The sequence below is a fragment of the Ochotona princeps genome, chromosome 24 (genome assembly GCF_030435755.1).
Source record: "Ochotona princeps isolate mOchPri1 chromosome 24, mOchPri1.hap1, whole genome shotgun sequence".
NCBI classification, from domain to species: Eukaryota; Metazoa; Chordata; class Mammalia; order Lagomorpha; family Ochotonidae; genus Ochotona; species Ochotona princeps.
Genome location: NC_080855.1, coordinates 8,527,194 through 8,554,365, shown reverse-complemented (window position 1 = coordinate 8,554,365; position 27,172 = coordinate 8,527,194). Strand labels below are relative to the sequence as shown.

The window sequence follows — 27,172 nt, the reverse complement described above, 5'->3', positions numbered from 1 at the left end:
TTAAATTTTTATTTTTATTTGAAAGGTAGATTTACAGAGAGTTCTTCTATCCACAGTTCACTCCCCACGTGGCAGCAGTGGCTGGAGCTGGAGTGATCCCGAGCCAGGGCGGAGAGCTGCTTCCTCTCAAGGAGCTGAGTCATCGGCTGCTGTCTTCACAGGCACGGGAGCAGGAGCCTGATCGGAAATGGAGCAGCTCTTGACTCACACTGACACCCATATGGGATGCCGGAGCCACAGATGGAGGCTTATCCTGCTCTGCCATGGAGTTGCCCTTCCCCAATTAAAAATTTTTCATGAAAAATATTATGCATAGCTATGCAATCCAAAATTATAAGAAGGCATTTTGAACACATCTGCTATTGATTGAATGTCTATTTCATTATTTTAAAATTTCCAAAGAGTGAAATATCCAGTGTTTTTCTTAATAGCTTTTTAAACCTTGAAATTTTTCATGGTTTATTTCAGTTATTTAATTTATACATCTAAATTCTATTTTGTAAAATACAGGTTAAAAAATGGCAAACTCCTCTGCCTCGAAGGCCTTCACTGCACTTTCCAGTCTCCATCCAAGTATGGCTAATGTGGTAGGTTCGGTGCTAGAGTGCAGCTCTGTACGGTACGAGAAGGCACGTGCCCGGGATCGGCTCAGCCGCCACACTGGTGCAGCGAGTGTAGTGCCGCGCCCTGCGCTGCTCTGTGCCCCACTTCTCCGTGACTGGCCCGGCTGAGCACAGACTCACCTTGTTCTGTCCTGGGGACGATGTGTGATGGCAGGGACCGCTGGCAATTATGCGAAGTGGTCAACATTTTTATGTTACCTTAATAAATATTAAATAAAATAACAACTTAGGTGAATAGCCAAATTTAAAAATGTAGAATTAAATGATTCTTGGGCTCGGCAGCGTGGCCTAGTGGCTAAGGTCCTCGCCTTGATCCCATATGGCCGCTGGTTCTAATCCCGGCAGCTCCACTTCCTCTCTGTCTCTCCTCCTCTCAGTATATCTGACTTTGTAATAAAAATAAAATAAATCTTAAAAAAAAAAATTCAGAAAAAAAGAATTAAATGATTCTTATTCAGCAGTAGCAGTTCTGTAATCAAATCATCGGTGTATTGTCTTAAGTACTTGCTGTTGCACTGCCTGCATGACGTAAGGTGCGCTGCAGGCAAGCCTTGCACACCCGGACCTTGTGAGAAGCTGTGGAGGAATTCAGTGACTTCACATTTATCAATACTTTTGTGGCTGGAGTTGGCAGGCAAAGCACTCGCAGCGAAGCAGTTAGTGTACTCCTTTCCATCCCTCTCTGAGTAGTTTGCTGTTTATATGTGCCTCTTTTTGAAAAAAGATTTATTTATTTTTATTGGAGAGTCAGATACACAGAGAGGAGAGACGGAGAGGAAGATCTTCCATCCGATGATTCACTCCCCAAGTGACCGCAACAGCTGGTGCTGCGCCGATCCGAAGCCAGGAGCCTGGAATCTCCTGAAGGGGTGCAGGTGCTTGAGCCGTGGTCCACTGCTTTCCCATCCCATAAGCAGTGGGTTGGATCGGAGATAAAACAGCTGGGACATGTCCCGGCACACATATGGGACAGCAGCACTGTAGGCAGATCAGTACACTGCACCACTGCACAGGCCCCTGTATCTGCTTTTATGAATCATGGTCAGAATAAGTTTATGTGTGACTAACACATCGCACTTCAAAGTTTGTTACTGTTAAAATTTAGTGTTTAGTGTTAATAGTTTTTAACACTTAATCTTAGCCAAAAGGTCAAGAAGTGATAATGTTAATAGTTTTTCTTAAAAGATAATGTATTTGTGGGCTCAGTGCAATAGCCTAGTGGCTAAATCCTCGCCTTGCATGTATCAGGATCCCTTATGGGTTCCGGTTTGTGTCCCGGCTGCTCTGCTTCCCATCCAGCTCCCTGCTTGAGGCCTGGGAAAGCAGTGGAGGACGGCCAAGTGCTTGGACGCTGCGCCCACGTGGGAGACCCGGAAGAGGCTCCTGCTTTGGCTGGATGGTGCCAGCACAGCTCTGGCCTTAGCGGCCGCTGGAAAACTAAACCAGTGCATGGAAGATGGTTCTCTCCAAATCCCCTATCTGCAAATCTGACTTTGCAATCAAATAAATAAATCTTTTTATTTTTTCAAAAAAAGATAAACTACTGTCTAGTCATTTCTTCTGTAAGTAACTTTTACTCTCTGCTTTCATGAGTTGTGCTTTCCCGATAATTCAGTGAGATTTGAAATAATAGCTGTGGTGTCTAGGCAGCCGACTAGCCAACAGCTCATCTACTTGGGGTGTGTTCAAAAGTTTGCTGTATTTTAAATGTCACTAGTCATTATAAGGTTAAAATCGGCTGCTGCAATTAGTGCAGTGTTATTTTCATAAAAAGTAGTTTTTATTTTTGAAAAGATTTAATGATTTTTTGGATGATCATTATAATTAAATATTGAAACAAAGAGATGTTATTGTCTTTAAGTTTTAAAGATTAGTACTCTAGAATCATACATAAACCAATATATACAAAATAATAACTAATACACAAATAATAAACAAAAATACACAAATTTTGGTACAGTCTCACCTATATTATTGTCCAGAGTGTTTAGATTAAGAAGCTAATCAGTTTGCTGTGGATTGTTGGAAAGCCTATATAAGAAAGCTTTGAAGACACACTTGAGTTTGGGATGAATTCATCAAAGATTGATAGCCCAGGGCAACTACCAAGTTCTATCTGGTGTTTGGAAATACAGAAGAAACACAGTGTGTACGAAATGGATTTGTAATAGCACTAACTGTCTTAGTACATCTGTGAAATTAAATTTGCTGTCTACATCTGTGTTTACACTGGTCTTCTATGTACTTATGTTTTTCAGAAAATAATCGGTATAGTAATTGGGAAAACAGACGTCAAAGGCTTTCCAGACAGAAAGAGCTAAGTTTTGTTTAACTCTTTGGTTTATATTTAATCAACTGTGGCTTGTGACTGTAACAGTTTATTCAAGTGATGAAGTGTCCCATGTCTGCTTAGCTCCTGAAGAACAGTGACCAAGCTCTCTAATGCATAGTCCGCTATTCAATTTAAGGTCATATATGGGAGGAGAACAAATTCATTTGTGATGCTTTTAATTGATATTTCTCAGACATAATTTTTAAAAAGGATTTATCTTAATTTTTATTGGGAAGTCAGGTTTACAGAGAGAAGGAGAGACAGAGGAAGATCTTCTGTCTGCTGATTCACTCCTCAAGCGTCCACAATAGCCAAAGCTGTGCTGATTCGGAGCCAAAGCCAGGAGCCTCTTCAGGGTCTCCCACACGGGTGCAGGATCCCAAAGCTTTGGGCCGTCCTCGACTGCTTTCCCAGGCCACAGGCAGGGAGCTGGATGGGAAGTGGAGCTGCCGGGAGTAGAACCGGCGCCCATATGGGGTCCTGGCATATTCAAGGCGAGAGGACGTTAGGGTATCACTCTGGCCCAGTCTTGGTCTTTTATTTTAACTATTTATTTATGCTTATTTGAAACTCCGAATTAGAGAGGGAGAGACAAAAAAACAGAGATCTTCCATCCTCTGGTTCACTCTCTAGATAGCAGTAATGGCCGGGGCTGGGCGAGGGCGGAGTGCTGCTGAAAGCGGAGCCGGGAGCTTTATCCAGGTGTCCTGTGCAGGTGGAAAGGGCCCAGACACGTGGGCCATCTTCCACGGCTTTTCCCAGGCCATTGGCAGGGAGTTGGATTGGCAGTGGAGCAGCTGGACGGCCACCAGTTCCCAGATGGGATGCCGTCATGGCAGGTGGTCAGGTGCTAACTTGACTTACTACACCACAGCCCCAACCCCAGAAGTTGTCACGTTCAGCTGTAGTAGTGTCCCAGAGAAAGGGCCTGGAGCTGGACTGACGGCGTCTAAGATCTCTTCTATTTACTGCAACAAAGAATGTGTTAAAAATGTGTAAGGGTTAGTGTCCTGCATAGCCCACAGTAACAATTCTATTTTAATTATAACTTTTAGCATAAGAGGAAATATACACATGTAAACTTCAAATAAGACACAGAGAGAAGGGTGAAAGTTTTTTCTTTTTAATTACTTGATTATTTAAAAGACAGAGGGATAGAGATCTTCCTCGCACTGGCTCATGCCTCCAGCGGGCAGGGATGGGTGGAGATGGAGCCCAGTTGTTCTGCGTGGTGGGAGGGGCCCGAGTGCGGGGGTTACCACCCCACTGCTGTCCAGAGCGTGTATTATTAGGGCAATGGACTGGGCCATACGGTGACTCAATTGGCAAATCCTCCACCTGCTAGCGCCTGCATCCATAAGGGTGCTGATTCATGTCCTGGCTGCTTCACTTCCCAGCCACCTCCCTGCTCATAGTCTGAGAAAGCAGTGGACGGGTAAAGCCTTGGCACCCTGCATCCCTGTTGGAGACCCAGAAGAAGCTCCTGGCTTCAGATATTCTCAGCTCTGGCCATTGCAGCTACTTGGGGAGTGAACCAGTGGATGCAAGATTTTTCTCTATCTCCTTTTTCTCTGTAAGTCTGACTTTCTAATTAAAAAATAAATCTTTTTTTAAAAATTGATTTTTAGATTTATTTCAAAGTCAGAATTACAGAGCAAGAAAGAGATCTTCCATCTCCGATTACTCTGTAAATGGCTTGCATGCCTGGGGCTGTGCCAGGCCAGAGCTGGGAGTCCAGCGCTTGTTCCTGGTCTCCCTCCTGGCTGCAGGGGCCATCCTCCCGGCTCTCCCTTGGTGTTGGTGAGGAGCTGGAGTGGAAGTGGAGCAGCCTCAAACCACTGGTGACACACACAACAGCTTAATCCACTCCTCCACAATGCTACTCCTCTGCATATGTATTTTCACACAAACAAAAAAATTAAGCACTGCAATAACTGTGGCTGAAAAGTGAAATCCCAGAGCCAGTATGTGGCATAATGGTAAATCTGCCTGCAGAGCTGAGCTCCCATACGGGTGCCAGTTTAAACCTGCCTGCTTCTCTCCCAACCCAGCTCCCAGCTAATGGTCCGGAAGTGGAGGGCAGCACGAGTGCTTGGACCCTGCACCTGGTGGGAGAGCCCACACCCCTGGCTCCTGGCTCCTGGCTTTGGACAGCCCGTCCCAGCTGTGAGGCGGGGGGGGGGGGGGGGACAGTACATGTGGCAGGCATCTCTGTCTTTCCCTTCCTGTAACTGTCTTTCAAACAAATACAAAAAGAAAAAAAGTGGGCCCGGTGTTGTGGCCCAGTGGCTAAAGTCCTCGCCTTGAATGTGCTGGGATCCCATATGGGTGCCGGTTCTAATCCCAGCAGCTCCACTTCCCATCCAGCTCCCTGCTTGTGGCCTGGGAAAGCAGTCGAGGACGGCCCAAAGCCTTGGGACCCTGAACCCGTGTGGGAGACCTGGAGGGGGCTCCTGGATCTTGGCTTCAGATTGGCGCAGCTCCAGCCGTTGTGGCTGCTTGGGGAGTGAATCAGCAGATGAAAGATCTCTGTTTTTTCTCCTCTCTGTATATCTGACTTTGCAATAAAAATAAATAAATCTTCAAAAAATTTTGTGGTGGTTAAAAATGTAAATATAGTTAGATAACCACAGTCTTTTTTTTTTTTTTTTCTTAAGTAAGTTTTCAACTTACTTGGGAGTCAGGGAGATCTTGCATCTGTTGGTTCCCCTCCTGATGCCTGCACAGCAGGGCCGTCCAGGCCACAGCAGGAGCCTGGCAGTGGGTGGTGGAGGCGCACCTGCCTTCCAGTGGTACTGCAGGAAGTTGATTTGAAGTGAAGTTGCTGGGACTTGAACCAAACTCTCCCATATGGTTTGCAGGTGACTCACTGCTGTGCTAACACCCACCCCCTGTTGACTTTTTTTTTTTTAAGGATTTATTCATTGGGCCCGGCGCCATGGCCTAGCGGCTAAAGTCCTCGCCTTGAACGCCCCGGGATCCCATATGGGCGCCGGTTCTGATCCCGGCAGCTCCACTTCCCATCCAGCTCCCTGCTTGTGGCCTGGGAAAGCAGTCGAGGAAGATCTTCCTCTCTGTCTCTCCTCCTCCGTCTGAGGATTCACTCCCCAAGTGAGCTGCAACAGGCCGATGTGCGCCGATCCGAAGCCGGGAACCTGGAACCTCTTCCGGGTCTCCCACACGGGTGCAGGGTCCCAAAGCTTTGGGCCGTCCTCAACTGCTTTCCCAGGCCACAAGCAGGGAGCTGGATGGGAAGTGGAGCTGCCGGGATTGGAACCGGCGCCCATATGGGATCCCGGGGCGTTCAAGGTGAGGACTTTAGCCGCTAGGCCACGCCTCCGCCCCCCCCTTGACTGTTTAAATAAGCCTGCCAGTAGAGTCCCTGGTTGGAATACACATGCAGCTGCTGACCCCTGGTGGTCACTGGGCAGCATGCAGTTTATTTTGAGATAATGAACCGTGGGGCTGAGAGAGAGCTGTGGAACCCAGGCGACTGTGGGCACTTGAAGGCTGGGTGTTTGCCTGCTGTGCGCAGAGGACCGCGGAGAGAGGGCGTCACAGTCTGATTGGTGGCTTGCTGCACTTCACTGAATTGTAGTAGCAGGGGTACTTGAGGTAACACTTTGTATCATGTGTTTGAGTAATTTGTCATCAGGGTCATTAATCATTTGTTCAAAGAAAAAATGAAAAATTTCACTTGAGAAATAAAAGCATTGCTTTTTTCTTAGATATTGGATCAGAAAGATACACGTTCAATTTCACCATTCGAGACTCGCCAAGCCACTTTGTCAATGTGACATCCTGGGGCAATGAAGACCACATTAAGTCCCTCTCTGGCAGCTTCCGGGTCGGCGAGTGTGGTGAGTTGCCCTGTGTGCCAGCAGTTCTCCTGTGGTATGTTGAAGGAACCTAAACCAAGTAAGACAATCTACCACTCTCCAGGGCTTTGTGAGCAGCACACTGCAGATGTCAGGCTCCTAAGGGAACTGTCCCTGGGAGCGGGCAGGAATGATGCAAATGTTTTTACTAGGCACTTTTATCACCTTAAGGTTGCAAGTGTTATTTCAGTTTGTATCAACTATTAGTCTTTTTCTGTTTTTAGCATTTATTTTACTTTAAAGTCTCTCTCTGTCTCACACACACACACACACACACAGAAGAGACCAAGAGAGATCTTCCATTCACTGCTTCACTTCCCAGATGGCTTCAATGGCTGGAGTTGAGCTGATTGGAAACAAGGAGCCAGGAGCTTCCTCCAGGTCTCCCACATGGGTGCAGGGACCTTGCTGAGCCACCCTTTGCTGCTTTCCCAGGCCACAAGCAGGGAGGTGGAAGGGAAGTGGAGCAGCCGGGACTCAGTCTGGCGCCCACATGGGCTGCTGGTGCCCCGGGCGGAGGCTCAGCCTGCTCATGTGAGAGTGAGATTTAGGATAGGAGTTTAGGCAAAATACCAAATCAGTTGTACCTTCTACTCACTTTAAACCCTGTCAGTCAGTCTAGCTTGCTTTCATCAAAAGAACAAGAACTTTGAAGCTTGGAGTTGGATTCAATTTTCACCTCCAACACTTCACTTACATCATGGTTTTGAGAAAATGTCTTAATCTTGTTAGACCTTACCTGTGAAATAATACCCCTTTAAGGTTGTTGTAACTGTTGAATGAGCTGGCATGCTCTGCTCCCTCAGAGCCGGCAGGAGCAGACTCCCAGGACAAGTGGGGAGGCCTGCGGGGGGGTTCAGTGATGGACTGCTCCTTCGGGCAGGCAGCATCTCCATACCCACACCAGCATCTCCGAGCTTGTACACTGTACGGCAGACAACCTCCCCAGTTTCCACTGCCTGATGCAGTTACATGCGTTCCTTAAGTGGACACAGGTCGTTAGTCTCACAAGGACACTGCAGCGTTCATGAAAATGGAATCAAAAGAGAAATATATTGTTTTATAATTTTTTTTAAAATTACTTGTGTATGTAAGCTGACTACATATGCTAAGGAAGGCCTGACAAAGGCTGTGGGGAAACAAGCTGTGACATGGTGCGGTGCCTGAGCTGGGAAGTGACAGCCCAGAGCAGCAGCTCTGATTCTGTGTGCCTCTCCACCCGCCGCTGCTGCCCGGGGCACATGTAAGCAAGGCAAGGTCAGTGAGTGTTACAACCAATGTCACTCAATCAATACACTTCTATGAAGGCATGCCACAGTGGGATTAACACACACAACACTGGTAATGTCACTAACCAGGCTGACCGCCACACCATCTCACAATGTGGTGGCTCTGTCCTCACAGCGTGTGTGGTGGCCCTGTCCTCACAGCGTGTGTGGTGGCCCTGTCCACACAGCGTGTGTGGTGGCCCTGTCCTCACTGTGGTGGCCCTGTCCGCACAGCGTGTGTGGTGGCCCTGTCCGCACTGTGGTGGCCCTGTCCGCACAGCGTGTGTGGTGGCCCTGTCCGCACTGTGGTGGCCCTGTCCGCACAGCGTGTGTGGTGGCCCTGTCCTCACTGTGGTGGCCCTGTCTGCACAGCATGGGTGGTGGCCCTGTCCTCACAGCGTGTGTGGTGGCCCTGTGCGCACTGTGGTGGCCCTGTCCTCACAGCGTGTGTGGTGGCCCTGTCCACACTGTGGTGGCTCTGTCCGCACAGTGATGGGGAGGCCTAGGATGCTGGTCACACGGCCTGGCTGGACCCTGCTGTGTGCACGGGGTGGTCTTGAACCTGTTCCTGTCTGGTGACACTCATGCGCTTTGCCTTCTGTTACAGTGATCATTGAAAATCCCCTGATCCAAAGAAAAGACATGGAGAGAGAGGAGCGATTCATTCCTACCACTCCGAGGTGGGTCATCTGTGTGTCAGGATGGTCACTACTAATGACTTCTGTCATGTTAGCACTGAGCTTACAGTATTCTGTTTGAAAATTAGGGGTTTAATTTTCTCTCAAATGCTTATCTTTGATGCAGTCATATAAAAATGGCTTTGTTTTTAGAACTTTAATATTAGATTCTTTAAAAAATTGACTCTAGTCACATTAAAACTGAACAATTAGAAAAAGGTCAATTTTACAACTTCTGTGTGTTTTTGTGGGACCTGCAAGGCAGGCAGTGGGGCCCACCCTGCAGGCCTTGTGGGAGACTGGGCGGCGGGGTGGCAGCTGTTGCGAGGCCAGCCTGTAGAGGGCGCTGAAGGCACAGCAGCTCCCGCCTGAACAATGCTGTCCTTGGCTAAGGCGCTCTGTGTGGAGCCGAGAGAAATGGCAAGTCCTGTGCTTTTATGTGTTTATTTATTTTAATATTTATTTATAGACCCGGCGCAGTAGCCTAGTGGCTGAAGTCCTTACCTTGCTTTAACCAGGATCCCACATGGGCACCAGTTTGTATCCCAGCTGCTCCACTTCCCTGCCTGTGGCCTGGGAAAGCAGCCTGGGACCCGGCACTTGCATGGGGGACTCGGAAGAGGCTCCTGGCTCCTGGCTTTGGACCGGGTCAGCTCCGGCCATTGTGGACCATTTGGGGAGTAAACCAATGGATGGAAGATCTTCCTCTCTGTCTCTCCTCTCTGTAAATGTAACTTTCCAATAATCGACCAAGCAATAAATCTTTTTTTTTTTTAAGATTTATTTTATTTTCATTTAAAAAGGCAGATATACAGAGAGAAGGAAGACCTTCCTTCCAATGATTCACTCCCCAAGCGGCCGCAATGGCTGGAGCTGAGCCAATCCAAAGCCAGGAGCCAGGAGCTTCTTCCAGGTCTTCCATGCGGGTGCAGGGTCCCAAGGCTTTGGGCCGTCCTCGACTGTTTTCCTGGCCACAAGCAGGGAGCTGGATGGGATGCGGGGCTGCTGGGATTAGAACCGGCGCCCATATGGGATCCCAGTGTGTTCAAGGCCAGGACTTTAGCTGCTACACTATCGCACTGGGCTCCAGTCGATAAATCTTTAAAGATGTATTTATTTATTAGAAGGCCCGTGGAGGAAGATGGAAAGGGGGAGAGGAGAAGGCAAAGGCAGGGTTCTCTCTGCTGTCTCATGTCCCAGACGACTTCTGCAGCCAGTGCTGAGCCACTCTGTGCTGTGGCGGCAGGGCCTGCGCCCCGCCCGAGCTCTGCTGTGGCACAGACACACCGTCGGGGAGCTGCAACCCTAGAGCGGGCACTCAAGGACTGAAGCCACACAGCCACACCAGCCCCATTTTTACCTTTTTAGAACCACCTAAAGTTTTAAAAATTTATTTGAAATTTAGAAGTTTACTTTTATTTGAAAAACACATAGAGAGAGGTATCTTCCATCTGCTCCTCCTCCAGCGCCCACCAATCCAGGATTGGCCAGGCTGAAGCCAAAGGCTGGAAATGCCATCTGGCTCTCCCAGGCAGGCGGCAGGAGCGCAAGAGCCATCCTGCTCTGTCTCCCAGGATGCTCTAACAGGACCCTGGATCTGGAGGGGCCTCGATCCAGTGGACGCCCGTGTCCCCGGCAGTGCCCTAAGCTTCGCGCGTTGCACAACTTTGCTCCCACCCTGCAGTGCCAAAGTCCTCCTTTGCCCGCGCATGGCAGAGAGGGGGTTGGAGTCCAGAGTCCTGGGCAAGGCCGGGCAGCTGCGCGCTTGGAACACAGGCAAGACTAGATGTGCAGCATACTTTCTCAGTTTAGACAAAAATGCTTTGCAGTGTTCTTCTGTTAAAAAAAATCATTAACTTTTGCGTTTGTTTCTGCAACTTAGTGAGTGTAAACTACTGCTCAGCGAGAATCACTCAACTCTGAAAGTTTGTCCGGATTATGAAGTGGACAGCAAGCTGCTTTGCTTGGTCCACTTACCTGTTAAGGAGTCACGTGATTACTATGCCTTGGGTGACATTGTTGCCAATGGACACACACTGGATGGGAGGATTGTTAATGTGCTGGCCGCTGTGAGGTCGGTGAGTCAAACCCCCAACAAGACCAACTGCTCTCACCACACTCTTCTTGGGAATGTCAAGGACAGGACCAGCTGGGATCATTTTTCTTCTGTGTCTTAGTGGTAAAATTAAGAGAATGATAACACTGCTCATTGAAGGGAAGGGATCGTCTTATCTGAGAACCAGTGTCAAGATAAAATTGGTTTTGGATTCTAAGTGCAGCATAGTATCCTTATAAATGATTCCTTTGTGAGAATTCAGATTAAGCAAAGACACAAGGGCCCCGTGCGATAGTGTAGTGGTTAAAGTCCTCGCCTTGGATGCTTCCTCTCTGTTTGTCCTCGTCTCTGTATATCTGGCTTTCCAATAAAAATAAATCTTAAAAAAAAAGACACAAACAGAAAGGATGGGCTGAGTGGAAGCCTGCACAGTTTTGTGGGTGTCCTCAGGGCTGCTCTGGGGGTAGGGGCAGGGGACCCGTGCACAGTGGGGCAGTCCATGTGGGGTGCCGGAGTGTGGTCTTGCATTGCATCTGTGTCCGTCTCAGTTAGTTCACTGAGTTCTCAGCTCTAAAATGACAGGGCAAAGGTTTAAAGGCGGACTTGAGAAATACACTTTTGTACAGTAAAGTATGTGAGGAGAAGTATCGAGAAGGGGGTGTGGAGGCGACGAGAAGAGGAGACACGGACTCTGTCACCTGGCGTCTGTGCCAACAGCTCAAGAAGCTGCGTCTTTATTTACTCAGACACATCACACACTTGTACAGACATGTTGGATTGATCTGTTTTTAACTTTATGACCAAGCTGGCATGCACAAATGTTCGATGAATTAATTTTTACTTCATGGTCAACCAGGTGCTCTTAAAGATATTGTTCTAAGTTAGTGTAATCAGTTTCTCCAAAGCAAGCCATTCTTCATTCTGTGGTAGTAACCATTAGGTGACAGCCAGGACTCCAAGGCCAGGGCGTCAGCACCTACTAATCAGTCATCCGTTCCCACTACATTTCCATTTCCACAACTCATCTATCATTTAACAGGAGAAACACGTCAGTCTCCCTATGGGTGGCAGAAGCCAACCACTGAGCCAACACCATGTCTCCCAGGGTCAGTGTTAGCAGGGAGCTGCACATCCGCGGCACTCCTGGGGGTGTGGGCTTCCCAACTGGACTTCAGGCCCAGCACCTTCTGTGGGACACCTGCCCGGCATCTTCTCTCCCATATCACTTTACTTGTTTTCATGCTCAGCACCTTAACTCTGCGAGGAAGGTAGAAGTGGTGTTGATATCTGATGAGTTCACTTTGGACCAGAGAAACAATTCCACGGTCACATGTTCTGTGTGAGGATGAAGTCCTGACTCCCTCTCTGCTGACCCAGCTCCTTACTGACGCTCAGGAAATGTCAAAGTCCGTGGGTCTCTGCCAGCCCTGGGGAGGCCCTTGGAGCTCGGGGCGCTCAGCCTTGGTCTGGTCCAGCCCCAGCCACTGTGCTCATTTACGGAGTGAGCCGGCAGGTGGAAGATCGCTTTCTCTCTCTGTAACTCTTTCCAGATATCTTTTCTGGAAAGATATATATATATATTCTATTCTATAATAACATTTACCATTATTTATATTTCATATTATCAATAATTTTATATTATAATTATATTGTATCTTGTGTTTTAATATTTTATATTTATTACATAAAGTATTATAAAATTTCTATATTTTATTATATATTATACAAATATATATATATATATAAATATATATATGAAAATGTTGTTCCAACTTTGAGGAGTCTGTGTCGCTGCCCCCAAGGGCCTGTCACGGCACTTTCGTCCTTAGCCTTAACATGGCTGCCTTGCTCTCCCTAAAGTGTGTAATTTTTAAAAAAATTTATTTATTTTTATTGAAAAGGCAGAATTACAGAGAGGAGGAGAGACAGAGAGGAGAATCTTCCGTCTGATGATTCACTCCCCAAGTGAGCGCAATAGCTGGAGCTCAGCCAATACGAAGCCAGAATCCAGGAGCTTCTTCCAGTCTCCCACGCGGGTGCAGGGTCCCAAGGCTTTGGGCCGTCCTCGACTGCTTTCCCAGGCCACAAGCAGGGAGCTGGATGGGAAGTGGAGCTGCCGGGATTAGAACCAGTGCCCATATGGGATCTTGGCAGATTCAAGGCAAGAACTTTAGCTGCTAGGCTATGGCGATGGGCCTAAAGTGTATAATTTATATCTTCAGCTAAATAGACTTAGAGATAGAAGCTACTTTTAAGTCATCAAATAAATATTAATGGGTCATGCTGTTTTAGTATTTCTTATTTTATGTTCAGAAGGTAAACATTTGTCTATTTCTGTCAACAAATATTTAAGAACTTTATAATTAGAGAAAAAATAATGATTTCCTTCAATTTCCAAGATTGGAGAGAAAAAACACTTTACAACTTCCGATCGAAGAAAGGGCCAGAGGTGTGAAGTCAGACTCTTCGATGAGACAGAGTCCTCGTTCCCCCTGGCGTGGTAAACTCCCCCACCTGCCCTCACCCTCTGGCGTGGTCACCTCCCCCACCTGCCCTCACCCCCTAGTGTGGTCACCTCCCCCACCTAGTGTGGTCACCTCCCCCACCTGCCCAAGAGATTCTGCCATTGCCCCTCAGACAGCATGTTCACTGTGTCAGACTAAGGAGTAATGAGAGGAGATAAAGGACATTTTAAAAACAAGCCTCCTTCTTGAATTGCTAAGTTGGCTGTTTTGTGACCAGTTAGTTTTTGTTTTGTATTCTGAGAATGGGTGCTGATGATAAACAAGCCAGACTTGTCAGGGTCCTGAGCAGTGAGGGAAAGCAGCGCTGGGGGAATGGGGTAGGGCTGCACCACGAAGCCCTCCAGGGCACAAGAGGCCCTCTGTGCCACAGGAAACCAGCAAGGCAGTGTTCCTGACCCATCCAGTTCCCTGAGCAGTTTACCCATAGCAGGCCTGCCCTGGTCGGAGTCTGCATTCCTCATCCCCAGGGGCAACTTGCATGTGATGACCTAAAGGAGCGTCCAGCTGAGTGTGCTCTGAGGGAGTGAGGTATCCACAGTGGTCGGTGCTCCTCAGGGCAGACTGCAGCAGCAACCCCCTGCAGGCAGCAGCACCGCCCCCCCCCAGGCAGCAGCAACCCCCTGCAGGCAGCAGCACCCCCCCGCCCCCCGCAGGCAGCAGCAACCCCCTGCAGGCAGCACCCCCCCCCAGGCAGCAGCAACCCCCTGCAGGCAGCAGCACCCCCCTCCCCCCCGCAGGCAGCAGCACCCCCACCCCCGCAGGCAGCAGCACCCTCTCCAGGCAGCAGCACCCCCCCCCCCCCCCCCCGCAGGCAGCAGCAGGCCTGGCCACGGAAGCAGCCCCTGTGTCTGCAGTAAACAGGTGGCCACTACTGGCTTTTTTCTAACGTGGCTCTCTTGTTCTGCTCCTCCTGAAACATGCGCAGTTGGGATAATGAGTCCATTCTGCTTGTCCAGAGCTGGATTCCAGGAGAAACAGGTATTTGTAACTCAGTGGCAGGGCTAAGTATTTGTCATTATTTTATTCCTTGATAAAACAATTTAAAGTGACTTTTCTCCCAACAGTAATATTTGCCGCAGATGTAAGAATAAGTTTTGACAAATTTAGAAACTGCATGACAGCAACCATCATCTCAAAAACCATTATTACAACTAACCCAGGTAAAAAGCATTCGGACATTCTTCATTCATCTGGAAATGCTGGTGGACATGTTTTAATTTTTGTGCAGTGTATTTAAGAGTAGATTTAATTTGAAAAAAAAAAGAATAGATTTAATTTGAGCTAAAAGTAAAAAATGCCTTATAATGACATTTTTAAAAATTAAGATGAGCTATATCTTTAATATCTTTGCTAGAGAAATGCGAAAAACACATGTATTTGAACGGTGTTGTCCCTTGTGATGATTTTTAAAAGGTCAGTGTTATTTATTGGATTACCTAAGTGATTGACGAGGCTAAATTCTGTTTTGCTCATGAATGGCACCTGTGTGTGTGGCAGCTTGACTTGTTGCTGTAGATGAAGGCTGGCAGCTCCCAGCAGCTGCAGGCAGGGTGCGAGGCTGGTCAGCGGGCAAAGCAAGGCGCCTGGTACGCTGAGGTGCGGGCGTAACTGTCAGGAGTAATGCAGTACTGGACCAGAACAGCGGGGCACCGCCTCAAGGCCATGTCAGCAGGAGGGACTGCCCAAGGTCACAGGTGGAATTTAACAGATAAGCTTAGGAACTGGCTTTGGCTCAGTAGATAAGATGGCATTAGGAGTTCCACAATGCCTGACTGCCTGCCTTCCTTCCTTCCTTCCTCCTTTTTTATTTATTTGAAAGGCAAACAAAGAGAAGAGATAGGAGAGAGATTTTCTGTTCACTCTCCAAATTGACAGAGTGGCTGGAGTTGATTCATTCTGAAGCCAGGAGCCTGGAACTCCATCCGGGTCTCTTCCTGGTGGCAGGGACCCAAGCACCTGGATCATTGCTCAGTGCTTTCCCAGGGATTTTAGCAGTAACCTGAATTGGTACCAGTGCTCTGAGGGGGAGTGCTGGTGTCACCAGTGTGGCTCATCGCGCTGTGCTACAGCAGCCCGGGTCCTGGTGTCCATACCACCTGCTGTTCCTGCAGGCCCTGCCAGACGGTGGTGCTCGCCCCAGCTCTGAGCTCCTTGCCACCCATGTAGGAGACCCCCTTGGCTCTGCCCTAACTAGGGGCTGTCGCCAGGAGACGGGAGTGTTCTATGTCTGTCTGACTGTCTCTCAAATAAATACATTACTAGTTTGTTTTCAAATGAATAACTTGGCACTGAGAATTTTGAAATGCAGAGCTGGCATTGTGGTACAGCCCTCACTGTTGTTCTGCCTTCAGATAAAGAAATACTGTTTTTTTGAGATTTAATTACTTTATTTGAAGGTCAGAGTTAGAGAGAGAAAAGGTCTTCTGCCCCCAGCTGTCCTCTCCAGGTGGCTGCAACGCCAGGCTGGACCAGGCCCTAGCCAGGAGCCAGGAGCTTTGTCTGATCTCTCCTGCGGGTGTTGGGGTCCAGACACTTGGGCCATTGTCTGCTGCATTTCCGGGCTACAAGTAGGGAGTTGAATTGGAAGTGTAGGCCCTGGCGCAGCAGCCTAGCAAATAAAGTCCTTGCCTTGAGAGCGCCGGGATCCCATATGGGTGCCAGTTCATATCCCAGCAGCCCACTTTCCCACCCAGCTCCCTGCCTGTGGCCTGGGAGAGCAGTGGAGGACGACCCAAAGCCTTGGCCCCTGCACCCGCGTGGGAGAGCCCATCTCCAGTGATCCTGGCTTCGGATCGGCACAGTTCCTGCCGTTGTGACCGCTTGCACAAAAAATCTTCCTCTCTTCCTCTGCTCTCTGTAAATCTGCCTTTCCAAGAGAAAGAAATAAGTCTTAAAAAAAAAAAAAAAAGAATTACTGAAAGAGGGAGACAGAATAAGCAAGTCAGATCTCTCTGTTGGTTCACTCCCCAAATGACCGTAACAGCCAGAGCTGAGCTGATCCAAAGCCAGGAGCCAGGAGCCAGGAGCCTCCTCTGGTCTCCCACATGGGTGCAGGATCCCGAGGCCTTGAGTCCTCCCCTGACTGCTTTCCCAGGCCACAAGCAGGGAGCTGGATGGGAAGTGGAGCTGCCAGGAGACAAACCTTCAACCATGTGGGATCCCAGCTCATGCAAAGCAAGGATTTAGGCACTAGGCCATTGTGCTGGGCTCAAAACTGAGCTGCAGGTGGTCAGCAGGGTTCAGCATCTGATATTCACTGACAAGGTCCACTAGAGCAGCTTGCTCTGGTTTCTGGGCCCTAACTCAGCAAGCGCGCCTCTTTGAAGCCACTCCTGCCCCGGGGAGTCATTTCTAGAACTCATCGGGATGGTTTGTGGGCTGTTCACGTGGGATGTGGGAGTGTGGAGCTGTGGGTCTGGGGTCTGGGGACTGGAGAATGAGAATCGTTTGAGAGCCTTTGTGAAATCACTTTACTGACAAAAGTACATATCCCAATTTGAGGAGCAAGGCTTTGAGGGAAACATTTTACAAAACATTTTTTGTTCCTTTCAGGAAAAGCAATACATATAAAACTGGAAAATACATAAAAGTATAAAAAGCAGTAAAATATCGCCCCGTTTGGCTGCTCTCAGGTACCTGCACCTGGTGAGTGGTTCTGAGTTGGAGGTGCAGGCGCTGTCGTCTTGTGAGCTGCACTGCTGCCAGCGATGCCTGCTGCCCACCTCGCCTCAGTGGGAGCTGCCTCTTGCTTACTGGTTGCATAACATTCTGTGTGCTCGCATCATAAACATCTCTAATCTCTAATTTTTTTCTGTTAAAAGTAATTCTGGAATGGTCACATGATTTAAAAAATAAGTTTGCTTTTTACTTACTGTGCATGTTCAATTGAAGATACACCAGAAGCTAACATTCTACTGAAATTTATAAAAGGAAATAAAGAAGCAAATGTCTTGGATGATGAAATTGACAGTTATTTGAGAGACTCCATAAATGGTAAGTAGTGATTCTTTAAATATTTGACGTTTTTGAAGGCCAACATTGAGCCTGCATGAGTTTTTAAAGATTTATTTTATTTTTTTTAATTTATTTTTTATTGGAAAAGCAGATTTAGAGAGAGAAGGAAATACAGAAAAAGATCTTCTGTTAGCTGGGACACTCCTAAATGGCCACAATGGTTGGAACTCAGCCAATCCAAAGCCAGGAACTTCCTCTGAGTCTCCCACGCGGGTGCAGGGTCCCAAGGCTTTGGGCCGTCCTCGACTGCTTTCCCAGGCCGCAAGCAGGGAGCTATATGGGAGGTAGAGCTGCCGGGATTAGAATTGGTGCTCTTGAGCCCGGCGGCGTGGCCTAGCGGCTGAAGTCCTCACCTTGAACGCCCTGGGATCCCATATGGGTGCCGGTTCTAATCCCGGCAGCTCCACTTCCCATCCAGCTCCCTGCTTGTGGCCTGGGAAAGCAGCCGAGGATGGCCCAAAGCCTTGGGACCCTGCACTCATGTGGGAGACATGGAAGAGGTTCCTGGTTCCCAGCTTCAGATCAGCACAGCACCAGCTGTTGCGGCTCACTTGGGGAGTGAATCATCGGACAGAGGATCTTCCTCTCTGTCTCTCCTCCTCTCTGTATATCTGACTTTGTAATAAAAATAAATAAATCTTTATTAAAAAAAAAAGAAAGAATTGGTGCTCTAATGGGATCCCAGGCATGCAAGGTGGGGATTTAGCCAATAGGCTATTATGCTATTGCCTGGGCCTGGAGTTTTCACTATTTAATATACAATATTCTGGGCCTGGCTCTGTGGCCTAGCAGTTAAAGTCCTCACCTTGAACGTGCCGGGATCCTGTACTACTAAGTACTATATTTTTACTTTCAGAAAGGTAGTTTAAAACATTTGGGGGGGCTTTAGCTTCCATCAGATTGGCTAAAGGTTTATAGTGAGTCCTTTCCTAGCTAAGTGTCCCATGCACCCCGATTTTTGCAAGGGGTGTCATGTTCCTGGGCCCCTGTGGAGACTGTCCTTCCAGAAGGGTCTGTCTTTTGCTGTCTGGGGCTCAGGCCAGGAGCACGTTAGTCCATGTCCTGAAGGAACTCTCCCTTGTCATACAGGAGGCTTAACACAGTGCACAGTGAGTCAAGTGGGAGACCCGGAAGAAGCTCCGTGCTCCTGGCTTCAGATCAGCTCAGCTCAGATGGAAGATCTTTCTCTCTGTCTCTCTTCTCTATAATTATGTATTTCCAATAAAACTAAATAAATCTTTAAAAATGTCTTTAGATGGCTGAATTTACACGCGATGAAGGACAGGTTCTCATTCTTTTAGGTCACTTTCTGATCAGTTTTAATATCGCAAATGTAATATGTTTTATTGCTTAATTTAAGCTACAAAATGTTCCCACTTGACTTGAGATTTTTATTTGTTCACAATTTGTTGTGGTTCTGGAAGTGTATATTTAGCTGCAATCCTCTTTATTTCCAGTGAGTGCAGTCGTTGATGTGTATACGGTGGAACAGTTGAAGGCGAAGGCGTTGCAGGGTGAAGGGAAAGCCGAGCCATTCTGTGGCCTTCTTTATGCTTACATTTCTACGCTCAACATCGACGGCGAATCTGCAAAAGTGGTGCGACACAGGTGGTAAGGAGCAAGTATTCTTAACAGTTCATTCTTGTGGGAAACACTTATCGTTGGTAAATTTGAAACTATTAATTTAAAGCCATTTTTGTAGGTAACAGTGGTATGAATCTAAGAGAAATCTATGAATAAACAAGCCATACTGTAAAGTTTTCATGGCAAATATTTAGATTCACAGATTATAATTTACTTTTAAAGTAAAACATAACCTGTATTTTCTACAGCATTAAAATAGAAAGATGTGATGCAGCCAGATACTTTCTCTTTTTTTAAAAAAAAAGATTTATTTATTTTTATTACAAAGTCAGATATACAGAGAGAAGGAGAGACAGAGAGGAAGATCTTCCATCTGTTAATTCACCCCCACCAAGTGACCTCAATGGCCGCAACGGCCAGAGCTGTGCCGATCCGCAGCCAGGAGCCAGGAGCTCTTCCAGGTCTTCCACACGGGTGCAGGGTCCCAAAGCTTTGGGCCGTCCTCGGCTGCTTTCCCAGGCCACAAGCAGGGAGCTGGATGGGAAGCAGGGATGCTGGAATATGAACTGGCGCCTGTATGGGATCCCGACGTGCTCAAGGCAAGGACTTTAGCTGCTAGGCTGCTGCGTCAGGCCCTAGCCAGACAGGTGGGATATGACATGAAGGCTGCCATTTGCTACGGCAGCGTAATGACAGTGTTTAAATATCTCCAGCTGCCTCATGCAGACGGCTGCCACCTCTCCCAGGTGGAGGGTTGCCTGCGCTCGCACAAAGCGCACATCCCAGGAGAGTTCACCCTCATGGCTACACAGTGCTTGGCCAGAGATGTCTACAGTGTGACAGTGGAAACCTTCTTGTGGCCTTCGCCGTTGGAATGTGTGTTATTGACAAGGTTGTGAATTTACCTGGGATTGTGAAACAGTGCGGAGCGGTCCCAGTGTGGCGTTTCACAAGGTGCGGTAGCCGCCACAGGACCTTGACCTGCCCTGGCGCCGCTGACCTTCGTGTGCCAGCCTGTTCCCTGGCGCTCTGCCAGCCTGCGGCAGCAGATCAGATAGCAGCCTGCAGATGCCAGGCGTGTGTGATGCTGTCTGTGAGCAGTCTGAAGTCAAGCCTACTTCAGCAACATGAGATGCCATTGAAGACAGTGCTGCCGGCATTTAGGGTTTGTCCCTGCCTGGTCCTGCAGGGCTCTGTGTAGAGACTGCAGACTGAGCGCAGGATGCCAAGTGAGCTCACCCCAGACCCAGTTTCTAGGCACGGGCATGACCCCTGACCTCCAAGCTTCCAGGCAGGGAATTCAGGTGCACACAGCCGCATCACAAGGAGTGGGAAGAACAGAGCGGGTCCTGCCACAGCTGAGATGGAGGGAGAGCTCAGGGCTGAGCCGAGTCCCCAGCAGAGCGGGAGGAGTGAGTGGGCTGCTGGGCCCAGTCTGGTGAGGAGACACTGGCAGTGGCCGTGTACAAAGTGCTTTGTACTGGTTGCTGTCTCACGCAGCAGGGTGCCCTTGCTGGTTCAGAGACTTGTATGTGGCCATTGTGCAGGAGGCACGGCTGTGTCCCTCGGGGTGTGTCCCTCGGGGCCGTCAGCGGCTGCCTCTCTGCTTCTTTCCAGCTCTGCCTGTGGTTACATTGTAAATGAGGCATCCAACACGTGTCCAACTTGCCACAAAGATTCTTTGGGCTGCAGGCCGCTGTTTGCCAGCTTTGACATGCTCGTAGACCTGACTGACCACACAGGCACGCTCCAGTCCTGTGGCCTCTCGGGAAGTGTCGCTGAGGAGACCTTTGGCTGCACGGTACGTGTGAGAAGAGATGCGGAGAGATGGCCCTTGAAACGAGTCGCTGCAATAAGGAGGAAGTCCCGAGGAGGAAGTAAAAATCTTGATTGAAACCCATTGTTTTTGTGAACAGCTTCCATGGTCTGTTCTGGGTGGTGACTGAGGCATTTAGCCAACGAGGAAGAATACACATGGTGTTTCCTGTAGTTGAGTGAGGGTGGGTAACACAGCACCCCATCACCAAAGGACACATCCCACAGTGAGGGCACACCCCACAGCAGGGCCACACCCCACAGCAGGAACACACCCCACAGCAGGGACACACCCCACAGTGGGAGCACACCCCACAGCAGGGCCACACTCCGCAGAGGGAGCACACCCCACAGCAGGGCCACACCCCACAGCAGGGCCACACCCCACAGTGGTAGCCCTGCAGTTTATTTCCTGGTCTGCAGCATGTGTGTGACGGTGGGCACTGTGTTTTATTGTTGAAACCATGTCATGACATTGAGTATGGAGCTCTTGTCCCAAGTTCAGCTTCATATCATTGAGTGGTGCTTCCTTGTGGAGCTCCCGGTGGGCTCTGCAGACCCCTCGCAGCTCTTCTCGCCCCGCCTGCTCGGAGGGCCTGAGTGTGATCGCTGGCGCGAGGTTTCATCTTTAGTGAGTTTGTCTCACATTGTTGTCAAGATGAGTTACCTCTGACCGCCTCAGAAATGTTTAATCTTTTTTCTTAACAGGTAAATGAGTTTCTCGCAATGACAGATGAACAGAAAACATCATTAAAGTGGAAACTTCTTTTGGAAAGAAGCAAAATTTATTTAAAAGTTAGTGTATTTGTAAATCTTTTAAAAAGTTAGTGTATTTTACAGTACTGTGTTTTTCAATATGTCCAAACAATAAGGAAAACCTAGAGTAAGAGCTAATGAGCCAGGGATTTATCATGCATAGCAAGGCCCAATGTGCGTGGGTGCAGCAGAGTTCTGGTGCCCTGGCAGGAATCAGGTTGTTCATATGGCATAAAGGAGTTAGGAATGAACCCAAAGGAACGGAACGGGGAGGACAGCTGGTGTCCACTCCAGGCCAAGGCCGTGGACGGGGCCGTGGGCTCAGCCCCTCCCACCTGCTGTGTGGCCTGTTCTGCCTGGGAAGGCGGCAGATGGCCCGGCTCTAAATGCTGAGATGCCAGCTTGGGCTGAACCCTGATCTCACTACTTGTCAGCACGTAGTACCTGGGGGGCTTAGTGAGCTTCTCTGAGCTCGTAGGGTTCTGTGGGCACTCTGGGGGTCCCCGGCAGTGTGTCAGCGTGGGGCACAGGGAGCACAAGAGTGAGACCCTGACTGCCCGTGAGGAAGGTCCCAGTGCAGGCGGGACAGGACTGTGGCCTACAGTCTCTGTGCTTCTCCTTCTTTGTCTTCCACGCTCAGAGAAGGTGCTGTACTTTGCTCGTGTGAGGCGTACTCACTGCTGCCTGCTGTAGCAGATCTAACATAGAACTCCAAACCTGCTCATGACACACACGGCACTGGGGACAGAGCGATGGTGCCGCATCAGCATCCACCGGACCGTGACGGCAGGCGGACACGGTGTTGTGAGAGCTTTGATGTCACAGAGCCCAAAGCTCAGCCTTGTTAGCCACTCTGCCATTCCGGTGGGTTCTCCTGCAGCCTCACGGTGTAGCGGCACAGGTGCGGCTGTGCAGGGCCCCGCCCCGGACCTCACCATGTTCGAGGCTGGGCTGAGTTCCCATGCTTCTCTTTCACTGCTTGCATTTCAGGTAGATCCTGTCTATTCCGAAAGCCACTTTTTGAGCTGCAAGTTTCTATTTCAGAAGTAGGTTCTGTGCAGACCAGTTGTTAGTGAGCTGCTCAGTTTAAATTCAGAGTGGCATTCAGTCCAGTGGTTAGCTCTGCCTGGGGAGCCAGTGTTGTGGCATAGTGGGTCAAGCTGCCACCTGCAGTACCTGTATCACCCTTGAGTGCCAGTTCATGTCCTGGCTGCTCCATTTCTGAAGAGCAGCAAAAGATGGCCCAGCTCGTGCTCACTTCAATAGCACAAATACTAAAACTGGGACCATACAGAGAAGATTAGCATGTCCCCTGCGCAAGAATGACACACAAATCTGTGAAAGGTTTCATGTGTTTGTGGCATTGAACATGAGTGTGTCCCAGTGAAACAGGTTCAGTAAATTAATGGCACCAGCAAGCTTGTTACTTGTTTTTAAATAGTAGGATGTACACATTTAAGTATAATAATTTTTTTTCTGATTATTTTGAAAAAAAAAAAAAAAGATGGCCCAGCTACCATTGCAGCCTTCTGGGAAGTGAATCAGTGAATGGAAAGCCCATTTCTCTCTCCCCCTCTCCCCGTCTCTCCCCCTCTCCCCGTCTCCCCGTCTCTCCCTCTCCCCGTCTCTCCCTCTCCCCGTCTCCCCCTCTCCCCCTCTCCCCGTCTTTCCCCCTCTCCCCGTCTCTCCCTCTCCCCGTCTCTCCCCCTCTCCCTCTCCCCGTCTCTCCCCGTCTCCCTGTCTCTCCCCCTCTCCCCGTCTCTCCCCCTCTCCCCGTCTCTCCCTCTCCCCGTCTCTCTCTCTCCCTCTTCCCGTCTCTCCCCCTCTCCCCGTCTCTCCCTCTCCCCGTCTCTCTCTCCCCCTCTTCCCGTCTCTCCCCCTCTCCCCGTCTCCCCGTCTCTCCCTCTCCCCGTCTCCCCCTCTCCCCCTCTCCCCGTCTTTCCCCCTCTCCCCGTCTCTCCCTCTCCCCGTCTCTCCCCCTCTCCCTGTCTCTCCCCCTCTCCCCGTCTCTCTCTCCCTCTCCCCGTCTCTCCCCCTCTCCCCGTCTCTCCCTCTCCCCGTCTCTCTCTCCCCCTCTTCCCGTCTCTCCCCCTCTCCCCGTCTCTCCCTCTCCCCGTCTCTCCCCCTCTCCCTGTCTCTCCCCCTCTCCCCGTCTCTCTCTCCCTCTTCCCGTCTCTCCCCCTCTCCCCGTCTCTCCCTCTCCCCGTCTCTCCCCCTCTCCCCGTCTCTCTCTCCCTCTCCCCGTCTCTCTCTCCCCCTCTCCCCGTCTCTCTCCCCCTCTCCCCGTCTCTCCCTCTCCCCGTCTCTCCCTCTCCCCGTCTCTCCCCGTCTCTCCCCGTCTCTCCCCCTCTCTCCTCTCTCGCACCTTCTCATCCTCTCTGTAATCCTGACCTTCAAACAAGTAAGTAAACCTTTAAAACGAAGATGCCACTCAGGCCCCACCCCAGGTCCTGCGCTGCTCTGTTAGAGCTTTGTGCTGGTGTGAACCTGGGCCACAGCAGGTGGTGGCTCAGTTATCTCCCTGCCACACACAAAGGAGACAAGAACAAAATATTCCTATTCAGAATGAATATTTTTATTATTATTCTATTATTTTAATTTTTAACATTTTTTCTCTTCAATCATCACAGCCCTACTTCCTGGCCCTTCCTCTTGGATGCCCTCCAGCTTCCACCGGCTCCCCTTCCGCCAATCCTCCGGGAAGAATGCGTCCACCCCACCCCCATGCAGCCTGAATTCTGGATATTTTTATAGTGTCTTTTTTTTTCTTTTTAAGATTTTTTTTTTATTGTAAAGTCAGATATAGAGAGAGGAGAGACAGAGAGGAAGATATTCTGTATGTTGATTCACTCCCCAAGTGAGCACAACGGCTGGTGCTGTGCCAATCCGAACCCAGGAGCCAGGAACTTCCTCCAGGTCTCCCATACAGGTGCAGGGTCCCAAAGCCTTGGGCCGTCCTCAACTGCTTTCCCAGGTCACAAGCAGGGAGCTGGATGGGAAGTGGAGCTGCCGGGATTAGAACCGGCGCCCATTTGGGATCCCAAGGCGTTCAAGTTGAGGACTTTAGCTGCTAGGCCACCGCACCAGACCCTCTTTTTAAGATTTTTACTTATTTTTATTGGAAAGTGAGATATACAGAGAGGAGGAGAGACAGAGCAGAAGATCTTCAGTCCAATGATTCACTCCCCAAGTGACTGCAATGGCCAGAGCTGAGCCAATCCGAAGCCAGGAGCCAGGAGCCTCTTCAGGGTCTCCCATGCGGGTGCAAGGTCCCAAGGCTTTGGGCCGTCCTTGACTGTTTTCCCAGGGCACAGGCAGGGAGCTGGAAGGGAAGTGGAGCAGCCAGGATATGAACCAGCGCCCATGCGGGATCCTGGCAGATCCAAGGGGAGGATTTAACCACTAGGCTCTTGTGCCAGGCCTTGAAATGGGTTTCTTACAAACCTGGTGCAGAATTAGTGTCCTTTGTGCGGCAGAATCAAGCCATCTGCACACAGATACCCGTGAGCAGCGGCGTGTGTGATTACCGCCTCTCCACACCCCACAGCTGGAGCAGCTCAGCCCCCACGACGGCAGGCAGGGCCAGATAACCCCGACGGGCCACAAGCAGGGCACCCTCTCTGTGTTGCCCGTGCAGTCTTTCACAGTTTTTCCTACGTCAGCACATGCTCCTATCTTGTCTTTGAAATTAAAGTGGTTGATAGCTCTTCCCACTTTATAATACAAACCTGTGGGAGTGCTTTGCACACTGTGGGAAAGTGCGTCATGTGGTCCCTGTGTTCACGGCTGCGGGTCCGTGGGGCACAGTCGGTGGAGGGCCACGGGAGGCCCTCGCTTCTTCATGTTGGGTTTGTAGGCTGAGCTGAGAAGTCATGAACAGCGTTAGTGGTGTTTGCAGCTGTCTGCCTGAGGTCGGCATCCTTTCCAATGTCTTAAGTGAAGTTAGCATGAACATCCCTTGCACTTCGTGTCGGCTCACGCCCCTGCGGTGTTCTCTCCACAGTGTGTCTTCTCACCCCGAGCCAGGGCTGGGCTCAGAGTCAGCATTCTCTCCTGTGTGCCGGCAGACCCCGCCGAGGCGAGCAGGAACCTCCCTGGGCAAGGCCGTTTCTGACCTTGGGTCATTTCAAACTTGAGAAGTGTGGGTGCCTCGCTCTCCTGGAAACAGAAGATTAATTTGAAAATGATGGGAAAATATATTTTGTTTACATGTGCTTGGATCATTCCTGGGAATGGTGGTTATGATCCCTCCTGGAGTTGGTTTGGGTCAAGTTGGAAGCACTCAGTGGTGCTCACTGCTCGCTGGGCCTCGTCTGCTGGCTCTGCTGCAGACCCTCCTGTGTCGGGAAGTGTTTACAGCAGCTAATAAACAAGCGTACTCACCCGCACAGTGAACGGTGTCTTCCTTATGCCCTTCCCACTGGTTGCCATCAGGCTCTAGGAACTACGGCGGGCCGTGGGTGCAGCCCATCCGCCGCCAGGCCCGGGTGGGGCAGAGCCATGCTGACCCTTCCCTCCTGCGAGGACACAGGCCCGGCCCTCCTGTGGAGGCCAAGTTGGTCTCAATCACCCGGGAGGGATCAGCTGTAACAGTTCCCACAGTGGCAGTGGCCGGGGTCTGTGCGGCTGTTGGGGTGGGCCCGCTCGGCAGGTTGCTGCTGCAGCACACGCACTGACCAGAGGGCACAGGCTCCGGGCCTCGAAGACCCCGAGTCAGGACTGCGCTGAGCGGCGGCCTGCAAGGGTCAGCCCCCTTGTGCCAAAGGCTGCCATCACCTGCCACAGGAGTGGAGAGAGCACAGTGAGTATCAGCGTTCATAAAGCTGCCGTCGGGAGATACACACTTATCTTGCCTAGAATGTCTTCTCGGTTTTACCATCTGCAGCTGCAGAGGGAGGCGAATTGACCCCTGGTGAAGTAAGGGTGGGGAGAGCGCCCTCCCGCCTTGGGCTTGTGTCCAGGAGCTCAGGACCCCGGGAAGGCGTGCCACTCCAGTGCTGTCTGCAGCTGTCCCGGGTGGGCGTGTGTGCTGATCTCCACAGCAGGGCCGCAGCTGCCCTGACGGGGCTGGTGCTGGAGGCAGGGCTCGGGGCCTCGGCCTCGGCCCTGAGCCTGGTCTGCTGGCAGAGGGCTGGCGGGGACAGGCACACCGCTGTCTCACGTGATGATGTCTGCAGGGCTGAAGGTCAAAGGGCGGCACAAAGTGTGGCTCACACATTTATGGAATGAAGGTACACGCTGGTTGGAATCTGACCTGACTACAGGCCTTCAGAGAGGGACAGACACACCCTGTGCCCTCACCATGAGCCCCTGTCCTGGAAGAGCCAGCTTTATTTTTAAATTGACTTCTTAAGGTAAAATATTTACTTTAGAGACAGAACAAGTGAGCCAACCTATCTGCTTCTAGTTGGGGCTTTGGATTTGTTCAGGCCAAACACAAGAGCCGGGAGCAGAGTCAGATCCCCCACGTGGGCGGCAAGGCGCAGTCCCCCCAGGACCTGCATTCCAGAAAACTGGAATCGAAAGCTGAAGCCTGGAGTGGACGGAGGCCTTCTGCTGTGGGACATGGGCATCTGAGTTGGTGCCCAAACGCCCACCTCAGGATTCGTGCCTTTGGCCTATAGCGTTCCCTTGGCTTTGTTTT

The 27,172-nt window shown here is 50.1% G+C and overlaps 1 protein-coding gene and 1 non-coding gene across 2 annotated transcripts; both read left to right on the top strand.

Moving 5' to 3' along the window:
• Positions 1–423: 423 nt before the first annotated feature.
• MEIOB (meiosis specific with OB-fold) lies at positions 424–25,742 on the top strand. The gene is made up of 13 exons (XM_012930237.3): positions 424–587; positions 2,882–2,939; positions 6,684–6,815; positions 8,709–8,781; positions 10,661–10,856; positions 13,234–13,334; positions 14,285–14,337; positions 14,424–14,519; positions 17,251–17,352; positions 18,831–18,984; positions 20,575–20,758; positions 21,481–21,567; positions 25,532–25,742. Exons 1-13 carry the CDS (start codon positions 519–521, stop codon positions 25,640–25,642), a joined length of 1,416 nt encoding a protein of 471 aa, XP_012785691.2. The 5' UTR covers positions 424–518; the 3' UTR covers positions 25,643–25,742.
• On the top strand, positions 22,779–22,885 carry LOC118757813 (U6 spliceosomal RNA). Its single transcript, XR_004995378.2, has one exon. It is a non-coding gene; the product is annotated as a U6 spliceosomal RNA (small nuclear RNA).
• Positions 25,743–27,172: the final 1,430 nt, after the last annotated feature.